General features: G+C 38.4%; 1 protein-coding gene across 7 annotated transcripts in view; it reads left to right on the top strand.

Moving 5' to 3' along the window:
• The first annotated feature begins 1,181 nt into the window (after positions 1 to 1,181).
• The window catches only part of itgae.1 (integrin, alpha E, tandem duplicate 1), a 38,481-nt gene continuing 29,467 nt past the window's right edge, over positions 1,182 to 10,195 (top strand). For 5 of the 7 annotated variants that reach the window (XR_008361336.1, XR_008361337.1, XR_008361338.1 and 2 more), the window contains exons 1-9: positions 1,182 to 1,749; positions 1,915 to 2,008; positions 2,096 to 2,178; positions 2,973 to 3,043; positions 3,649 to 3,757; positions 3,843 to 3,917; positions 4,829 to 4,944; positions 7,385 to 7,536; positions 7,631 to 7,784. Coding sequence is in view for 4 of the 7 variants with exons in the window: in XM_053507208.1 (XP_053363183.1) it covers positions 1,689 to 1,749; positions 1,915 to 2,008; positions 2,096 to 2,178; positions 2,973 to 3,043; positions 3,649 to 3,757; positions 3,843 to 3,917; positions 4,829 to 4,944; positions 7,385 to 7,536; positions 7,631 to 7,784 (915 nt within the window). In the remaining 3 variants the exon portion in view is untranslated. The remainder of the gene's footprint in view (positions 1,750 to 1,914; positions 2,009 to 2,095; positions 2,179 to 2,972; positions 3,044 to 3,648; positions 3,758 to 3,842; positions 3,918 to 4,828; positions 4,945 to 7,384; positions 7,537 to 7,630; positions 7,785 to 10,195) is intronic. The other 2 variants (XM_053507210.1, XM_053507209.1) reach the window with 2 other exon arrangements.

Raw genomic sequence — 10,195 nt, 5'->3', positions numbered from 1 at the left:
CTGTACAAATCTTTGCATCTAAAATTTTAATCATATACCAAGTAAATTAAATACATGTTTATATATTACACAAAAATAAACTGCTCCCTCACATTTTAAACATACAATAAGGCACCAAAATTATCTCTGTTAATAATGATGGTTAACACTTAACATAAAACAATGAACACTATTTAACTTTCAAAAGACAATTTAAAACAATGTAAAAAGGCTTGGTGAGCACAAAATCCATGAAAATATAAATGCTTGAGTTACTCACATGTCAGCACTGAAGTAAGTTCTAAACACATTTTCACAAACTTGACAGCTTGCTAAGCATGAACTTTATGCATTGCTTTTGCTAGAATAACTTTTATGAATAAAATATTGCCAAGAAAAAAAATAAAAAGGGTTGGTTTACAGTTTAGTTCAGTTTGTTGGTGCAGATGCCAATAATTGCAGACTTGAAGACAAAGGACTTCCTTGTGCTTCTCTTTGGAATTTAAGCTTTATAAATAAGATTGTTTTTGCAGTACGTTTACATATACTTGAATGAAAGTTATCTTTTATATTGCTGCTTCTAAAAGTTATGTTAAAGATAATAACACAAAGCAAATTACCTCAATAGAACAGTAATGAGATTTGATCAGCTTTGCACTTATATACTCCAAAAAAATTTTCCAAAAAAATACTGAAATGTACCGTTATGTAAAACATAAGCAAATTGGACTAGACCACAGTGCATTGCAAAATACAGAAGATAACCGTATTAAATAAATACAGAAGACTACTAGTAAAAAGTGCAAAATATTTCCCAGAATACATTGTTTTCTACAGCACATTACTGCTTTAATGGAAAACAGTACATTACTGACAGATTGTGGCTGTTTTTTAACAGCAGTTTTTTATAGTGCACCAATTCCAATAACATTAAAACTTGGGGTATGGCTCTGTAGTCCACTGGTGGTTTGCTGTGGTGTCTGCCACTACGACATTGGCAGCCTTTGATAGGATCCTTTGGGTGCATGCAGTTGTATGTGTGTAGTGAGAATAGCAGGGTGCTCAGGACACAACCCTGGGGGACTTCCCTGGTGAGGGGTGGCTGAGACATGTCTACCCATCCATACTGTGGTCTGCCAGCTAGGATGTTGAAGATCCACTTACACTAAAGTCTGAGTCCCAGGTGCTCCAGTTTGGTAGTGAGTGTGGAGGGATTCATGGTATTAAACGCTGAACTGTAATTTACAAATAGTATTTTAACATAATTCCCCTTCCTAGTCTCCAGGTGGGTGAGTGTTGTGTGAAAAAGGTGTGAAATGGCATCATCGACCGACCGGTTTGGATGCAAACTGTAATAGCTCAAGCAAGTCAAGTAGTTAGGAGATAATGAATTCTTTGACCAGCCTTTTAAAGAATTTCATTAACTGAGTGTGAGGGCTACAGGGCAATAGTTGTTGAGAGAACCATGAAAGAGTTTCTTTGGGAACAGGAATGAGGATGGCCTTTTGTAAGAATGACAGAACACTATTATGCAAATTTAATTTTAAAAAATTGCTATTCTTTAACATGGGAATAGGCAGGGTTAAAACTGTACTACAGCCAGCCCCTAGAGGGCCTCAGAGACATTTAACTTCATTTTTGATTCCCTTTTATGACATCCAGTCATATATACTGTACAGTCACTGGTTCAGACAATGTAGCAGACAGTTATGGCATACAAATTAATCGACCGGCTCAGCAAGATGTTGCCAGTGGTGTTGTTTATAACAGGTAAGTCATTTTAGCCTAATTAGTGTTACTTTTACAGACCTTGTACTTATTTGAGATATAATTATATATATATCTTAAATAGATCCAAAGGATAAAGCTGTTAGTATTTTGTGACATGGGGGTTACATGCTCATCTCTTTTCTAAATGTATTATGTAAATCATAGGAATATACACAACAGTGGGATTCACAATGCAAGTGAGCAATTTTACAGATGAGGACCCACTGTTTGGTCAAACCACTTTGAAGTCATGGAAAAGGTTAGTATTATCTTTTTTTTTTTTTTTTAATATTTGTAAAAGTCACTGACATCTTAGTAATTATATGTAATTCATGTTTTTTTTTAGCATTTTTTTTCCTTGCCCTTCCACTGGAGATGTTTTCGAAATCACAGAAAAAAGCTGTTTTACCTGTATAATGAATGTCACTGGTAAAGTTTGTTTTCTTTAGTAATGTTTTACTAAAGTACTATTCTACAGTATGTGTATTTAATACAAAGGCAAGACATTTTTATTCATATATTACAGTACACTACACTGCCTGGCCAAAAAAGTCACCATTTCAGAAATGAAATAGAAATGACTAGAACTGGATTAAGAACCCTTCAACACATTATTAAAACCTGGAAGGATAGTGCTGAACTGTTAACTTTGTGACATAAAATAAATGGTAAAAAGATTTTAAATTAAACAATTTTAGTAAAAACATAGCTTTGTTTAAAAGTGAATGTAAAAGCATTTCCATACGCACACAATGTGACAAAAACTCACCTGAATGTATTGAATGATCAGGGTTTCACATCAATAGAGTTTTTTTTCTCTGATGATGCAACCATATTCCAGGACTCTAATAGTGAAAAAGTGGTTCTGGGAGCATGAGGAATGAGTTTTATACATGAACTGCCCACCACATTGTGTGCTGTAATTAAAGCTAAAAGTGACTAAATAAAATTTTAGAGTATGCGACTTTTTTTTTTGCCAGGCAGTGTATTGTACTCTAATTGATAAAGTAAGGTTGTTTGTAAAAAGAACTTTACCTTTGGAGAATGCCATGGCAATATGTGACCCAGTCTGTGAAAATTCAGTTTTGGTGATTTACTTTTTTCCACATAAATCCATATGCAAAAGGATTCCATGTAGAGTATAGGAAAATCACACACAAAAAAAGACTTTAGCTTGGTTTCCACAGACTGAGTCACATAAAAGTGTGCTAAATCACTTACAGGATCAACAAAAGTCCTGAGGCCAATCACATCTGTTGCATACAGCAGGAGCAAAGTTAAGGAGCAGCTCATGGTATATTATATTTTTCTCACATTTTCAATGACATAAATTTAAGTGTTATGTATGATGAGAATTTACAGTATGATTTTGCTAATTTTTGGTAATTAGAAGTGAGTTTTATTCAGAATTGACAAGCTGTTCATTTTGTGTTTGTTTCTCATGTCAGCTTAATTCTTGTTAAAACCAGTTTCTCCTGTTAAAAGTGTTAAACACATGCACTAATCTTTTAGATTGTGAGTAATATTTACTCACAAATTGATTGTGTAAGGAAAAGAGATGGTGTGGTGCAGTTGCTGATAAAGTATTGCTGTGTAGGCCATGCGCAAAAAAACTCTGACCTAAGCAGGGGCTTATTTATACTGTAATACCTAGTCACCAAAATAAGAGGTTATTAAAATGTAACCATAAAAAAATCATAGTAATCATATTATATTTTCTTTTGTTCGTTCATTTATTTATTTATTTTAGTTTGTTTGTTTATGTGACAAAGTAAGGCCTCAAATACAAGCTAGCCATTTATTTATGCAAATAACCATTTATTTGAATTAAGGGATACTTGGAATGCAAATTAATATTAAAGCTCATGACTCTTAAATAAAACATCTCTTAACACTTAGGTTTGTAATCATGTTTGGACTTCGAATTCATCAACTGAGTTTTTAAACAGAAAATGTACACATGAGTCTGGACATCAAGAAAAGAGTCAAATCTATCCTGATAAATTGGGTATGTTTCTGCAGTACATCATATAGAAATTATTTACTTAGGAAACTGCTCAGTGATGCTCATTATTGCAATTTAACTACTTTAGTGTTACAGGTAACAGAAAGAAATGCCAACAACAACAACAACAAATATGCAGGTGGTCAAGCACTACTTCATGAAGGTAAAACAATCTGAATACAACATTTGAAATATTTTTTCGGCATATTGGTTTAATCCATATTGTTTAACGTGCATTTATTTGTTAAGCTAACATGAAAAACCAACATGTGCTGTACACAATGTCTTAAAGAATAATTATTTAAAAATTTACAAAAATTTGTGGAAATGTATGATTATTATATACATTGCATAAAACAAATGTATGATTATTTCCATTCTCTTGTTGATTGTCAAAAACTTGAGCATGGTTCAGTGTCGATATGAGATCCTCAAACTGCTGAAAACCCAGGACTCTGCAGTTGGGAATAACCTAGGCAATATTAAAGATGGCACAAAACAACACATCAGGCTGCTAATGCGCTCATGTGAAAAACCTTTCACCAAAGGTGCATGGTGTATGTATCAAGGTATTCAGGCCATAACAGACTACAAGCCCCAGTGATTACCCCCACAGAACTTAAACCAATCATCATGAAATGCTTCGAAAATCTATTTATGAGTAACATCAGGACCAGACTCCAGACCAGTGTAGAACTGGATACTTTGCAGTTTGCATTCCACTCAACCCTTCCACAGAGGATGTGGTCATCCAGGATCTCCCCTTGGCAGGAGTAAAATATTTGTTATTAATTATACTGTTTAATTCCTATACTTAAATTTTAAATAGATTTTTAATATACTGTTAATGTATGTTTGTACTTTGAGCAATGAAGAAATGGCAGAGGTCTATTGAATGATGCTGTTACTGATAAAAATGAGGGCATAATTTTCTCAATTTGAGCAAAATGGATAAATCAAGTGGTTTAATGATGCAATTAGTAATGTACTGTACATTACCTTTTTTAGGCCACATATTCAAATATTTAAAATATGTCTCTCTTACTGTATGCATGTGTTTATCTAAAAATGTAGGGAGAGAGATTGTTTTTGTGCTGGATGGCTCTGATGCCATTGGAGAAGACGATTTTGAAAGGGCCAAAGACTTTATTTATAATTTGATGAATAATATTTGGAGAAAATGTTTCAGGGTAAGTAAGGGATAATCATAACCATACACCGTCAATTCTATGAGTTTACTAAAATTCAGTTTACTGAAATATCTAGTACAGTACTCTGCAAAAGTCTTGAGCCTCCCCTAATTACTTCATGTTTTTAAAGAGACAGCCTTTCTTGTATTTTTTCAATGTACAGTAGGGTTGAGGAATAAACCCTACAATGAAGGGTTGAGGAATAAACCCTACATTGCTTTTTTGGCTCTCATTTTCAGTCCAGTCTCTGTACCTAACCAGTTTCAGAGCAATTCACTGTCCTAAGAATCGTTTAAGCATAAAAAACATCTAACTTAAAGCATAACCCAGTAGAAACATGTGCATATGATGACTGATGATCTAGCTGGTAATTATCTAGCATGGCACTTTGTACTGGTGATGCAGAATTCTAAATGGTCAGAACAGACGTGAGAGGAAATGAGGTTGCTTCTGAGCCTGGTACATAAACAAGTATTTTTTTAATTTTTGGGCACTTTGCACTTAATTTAATATGAAGGACTCAATGGTGACCCAAGACTTTTTTACAGAAGTGCATTAATAAACTTGCTAGAATATAAACTGTGGGCAACAGTAATATGTATATTAGTTTTATTACTTAAACTTTTTTTTATTTTACCTATTAAAACATATGGACTGTGCACATATGTCTGTGCAAAAATAAATTTTTGAATTCTGAAAGTTAACAAAAAAGAGAAATACAAAGAAATGTTAAAATTGTGCTGAAGGAGGCTAATATGTTTAATAACACTTTTCAGAAAAAATCATTATTGTGGCTGTCTGAAATTATTTAATCTGAAAGTTATTGTGTCAAAGTTATGTTTTTTAATTTTTTCCAAATTTCCAAATTATTTTTCCAATATATTTTTTTAATTAATCTGTGCCTTGTGTAGCTTGTTTGTATATGTGTTAAGTTTTGTATATGTAGAGTATACACTGATCAGCCTTGATCACTTGACCACCCGGCCTATTATTGAGTGGGTCCCCCTTTGCCACCAAAACAGCAATGACCTATGTGCTTTGATACCTTTCTATGGGAACCGGCCTACCCTGGCGAGCCTTCACTCGCCATGTGCATCAGTGATCCTTGCCCACCAATGACACTGTTGCCAGTTTACAGATAATCTAAAGAAAGAAAACTTGTATGGTCTTGTATGGCCAAGTTTTTTAATTAATGTACAGGACTCAGACACAGTCTCAGTGTTTAAGTCTAGGCTAAAAACCCATTTATTTAGGCAACATTTTTGTAAATAGATTTGCCTTATTTAAAGGAGCGGATATCGGGGAATTATGGACTGGTATGTTTAGATGCTGTCCTCCCAACTCTCATTGATCACTCAGGTTTGTTGACGGTGAGGTCGCTTTACATCTCAGGGACCCCTTATGTCTGTGTTTTCTTCTGGCTCTTCCTTTTACTTATGCTGTCATAGTTAGTCCTGCCAGAGTCCCTGCTTGCACCTTGCACTAAATATACATTCACATTATACAGTGTGAGACTGTGCCCATACTGTACCTAACTGTTATCTCTCCTACTCTTCAGTTCTCTCCTCTTCTCTCTCTCTCTCTCCTGCTCTGCCTGTCTCTATGTCAAGCTATACAGTACATGTCGCTCCTGAACTGTCAGTGATCCAGACCCGTCTGACTCGTCCTGGTGTCCCGCTGCTGGTTAAAGATCTCATCGCATGGATGCCCCGTGTGGTCTGCTTGGGATGCGTGTGGTGACTGGGGACGGTTCCACTTTTCCACAAAGATGGGCTTGGCCTCGGCGGATGCTAACAGCTGTTTTCTAAGAACTTGTGGCTGCAGTCACTCGAAAGTTCAGGACTGGTACAGTATACCTGTACAGTATACCTGAGCCTCCAATAATGAACTGGACACCATATTAACTTAAACACTTCCAGCCTTCTAACACACACAGTATGATTGCAGATCAATCCCTGTTATCCGTTTTCACCCAAATGAGGATGGGTTCCCTGCTGAGTCTGGTTCTTCTTAAGGTTTCTTCCTACTGCCATCTGAGGGAGTTTTTCTCTGCCACTGTCGTCGTCGCCCTCAGTTTGCTCATCAGCGACAAACTTATCATTCTTACACATTCACATTTCATATAAACTTAAATAATTCTTTAGATTGTGTAAAGCTGCCCTGCGACAATGTCAATTGTTAAAAGTGCTATACAAATAAAATAAAATTGAATTGAATTACTGATGCACATGAGGAGCGAAGGCTGGCCTGTGTAGTCTGATCCCATGGAAGCAGAGTATCGATCAAATTGATGAAAAGGTTATTTGGTTGCAATAAAAAGGTTTCAGAACACACAGTGCATTACTGTTATAATACCTACTTAATATTAGGCAGAGGGGCATAATGTTATGACTGACTGATGTGTATGTATAGTTGGCCTACAGTCAAATTCTCTCTTTAGTGCATCTTTGCAATAGTGCAGTATGGAAGAGATATAAGGACAGAACTCTCTCTGCAAGACAATAATGATCATCTCCAAGCTTTGGATAAGGTGAAGAGCATAAAACGCATTCAAGGCCTCGCCAACATTGCTTCAGCTCTCTATCATGTTCTGTATGTACTCAAACAAGTACAATAATACAACTATATATTTTACTCATCTTGATACAAAGTCTGTATTAGCTGTTGTGTTCTGTACTACCCACAGCACAAACATTTTTGTTCCTCAACATGGATCAAAAGAGAACACAGAGAAATATATTATTCTACTGTCCGATGGACAAACGGCTGTAGAAACAAGAAATTTCATAGGGGATGTAAACATGCCGGATATGAGAGAGATAGCTCAGAATTCTCTTGGGGTAAGAGTATACTTTCACAGTCCATATCTTAACTCTTGTGAAAAGCAAGTAGGAATTGTGTATACAGTATGCCAAGATATAGTATTAGTTCACTGTCACAGAAAAGCTTTATTCTTTTTCATTAAATTTTGTAACTATAAATGCAACTGTAATTAATTTTGGATATTTAATAATAATAATAATAATAATGATAATAGTTTTTGGGATACAAACCAACGTTGCCGCACCACAAGTGTCTGGACCCCTTGAGTTGTGTAGCGTGTGCGCACAAGGCAGAGAGGTCTCAGATCTACGTCTGGGAAGCTGACTCAAGGACTCGTGAGCCCAGAGTGGCATGAACATCCAGGCTATAAAATCTAACAAATGTGTGCGGAGAGGTAACCCTCTGCGTCACACACTTGCTGCAGGGGAATACCTCATGCTAGTGCAATAGATGAGGCGATCCCCTTGGTTGAATGAGCCCTGATTCCTAGAGGCGAACTAAGCCCACGCGCCTCATAGGAGAGGGCAAAAGCATCTCTCACATAGTGTAGTGGCGGCCGCCCCCCGGTTTGCCCCAAAACATGTAAAAGCTGCTCTGGCTTACGCCACTGGCTGATGCGGTGGACGTAAATCTGAAGAGCACGTACTGGACAGTAAGTGAAGTCTCTCCTGCTCCGAAGCTGTAAGGCGGAGGACAGAAGGCTTCAAAAAATAATAGGGTGCATGTTGTAAATGGAACTTTCGGGAGATAGTTCAGTAAGGATGCAAAATGGCCCTGACTAGCCCAGAGGCAAGTCTAGGCAGGATGGGGAGACTGACAAAATTCAAAGAGGTAAAGGCCATTAGAAAAACCATCTTAAGGGTCAGAAACCTGAGGCGCTGACTTTAGTGGTTTAAAAAAAGGGGGGTGTTTTCCCACAGTAACCCCATCAATCAGGACGTGACAGGCTGAAATAGCAGTTACGTACGTCTTGAGAGTACTAGGGCACAAGCCCGAAAACAACTTTTCCTGCAGAAACTCCAGCACTAACACAATTCGGCAGTAGACTGGGTCTACCTGCTTCGTCATGCACCAACATTCAAATACATTCCATTTGAGGCCATAAGCTCTTCCAGGGGAGGAAGCCCTAGCATTTAGAATAGTCTTAATTACGCTGGCTGGGAGACCAGCTTGACTTAGTTGGTCCCGTTCAGGGACTGAACGTGAAGATTCCAAAGGTTGGGGCGGGGGGTGAAATATCGTCCCCTGCGCCTGAGACAGAAGATCCCACCTAATTGGAATCACCCATGGTGAGCCGTTGAAGAGGGATACTAGATCCGAGAACCACAATCTGGTCGGCCAACAGGGCGCTATCAAATAAGAGGCGCAAACGCTGTTGATGGACCCTTGCCAGGACTCCCGAGAGCAGAGCTATCAGGAAAAACGCATAAAAGCGTAACCTGGGCCACCATGTACGGGCCAAGGCGTCCAGACCCAGGGGAGCTGGAAGAGTCAGAGAGTAGTAAAGGGGATATTTGCTGATCTTGCAAGGCAAAGAGGTCCACCTCTGCTACATGAAATTTCTCCCAGATTGACTGACTACTTCAGGGTGGGGTTTCCACTCCCCGTGTGTCAGAGATTGACTGGACAGTACAACTGCTCCCACATTCATATGCCCTGGAATGTAAATTGCCCTGAGGGACAGGAACCTGGTGCGCTAGCTATTAGCGGCGCAAGCACAGTCCGCCCTAGCAATTAATGTATGAGACTTCCATAGTGTTGTCCACCCGCACTAGGACATGGCAGCCTCTCAACTGCTGGAGGAAGTGCTTTAGGGCCAGAAATAGAGCCATCATTTCAAGGCAATTGATGTGCCGCGCGAGAAGATGGCCTCTCCAGCTCCCTTGGGCTGGACGGTCATCTAAGACCGCACCCCAGCACCTGGGGGTAGCATCTGTCGTTATCATCTGCGACGACAAGACAAAGTTAGAGTGGGACCCAGAGTAAAAACCGGGGTCTGAACCACATAGAAAGGGTTCGAAGCACCTGGCGCGTAACCTTTATTGGGAATTGGCCCAAGGGCGAAATCCACTGGTTCTTAGCCACAACTGAGATGCTCTCATGTGCAGAAGGCCCAAAGGTGTCACTGTGTATACAGCTGCCATGAGAGCTAAGATCTCTGAAAGTGATGGTGACTTTCTGGTCTAGCTTGATTTCCTTAAAAGTGTTGAGAATGCTGAGACAGCTGTGCCCGCTTACGATTGAATCCCAATATGTTGTCCTTTGAACAGGAAAGAGCACGCTTTTCGTGGCGTTAGGTTTCAATCCTAAGAAACAAAGAGGAGCTAGGACAACATGCTGATGTCGAAGCACTAGCTACTGAGACTGGGCCAGCCAGTTGTCTATGTAATTCAATATGGATGCTCTGGAGTCATAAGAGCCAGAACTA

The sequence above is a fragment of the Clarias gariepinus genome, chromosome 11, assembly GCF_024256425.1.
Source record: "Clarias gariepinus isolate MV-2021 ecotype Netherlands chromosome 11, CGAR_prim_01v2, whole genome shotgun sequence".
NCBI classification, from domain to species: domain Eukaryota; kingdom Metazoa; phylum Chordata; class Actinopteri; order Siluriformes; family Clariidae; genus Clarias; species Clarias gariepinus.
Note: the sequence above shows the minus strand (reverse complement) of the source record. Positions and strands in the feature narration are given on the sequence as shown.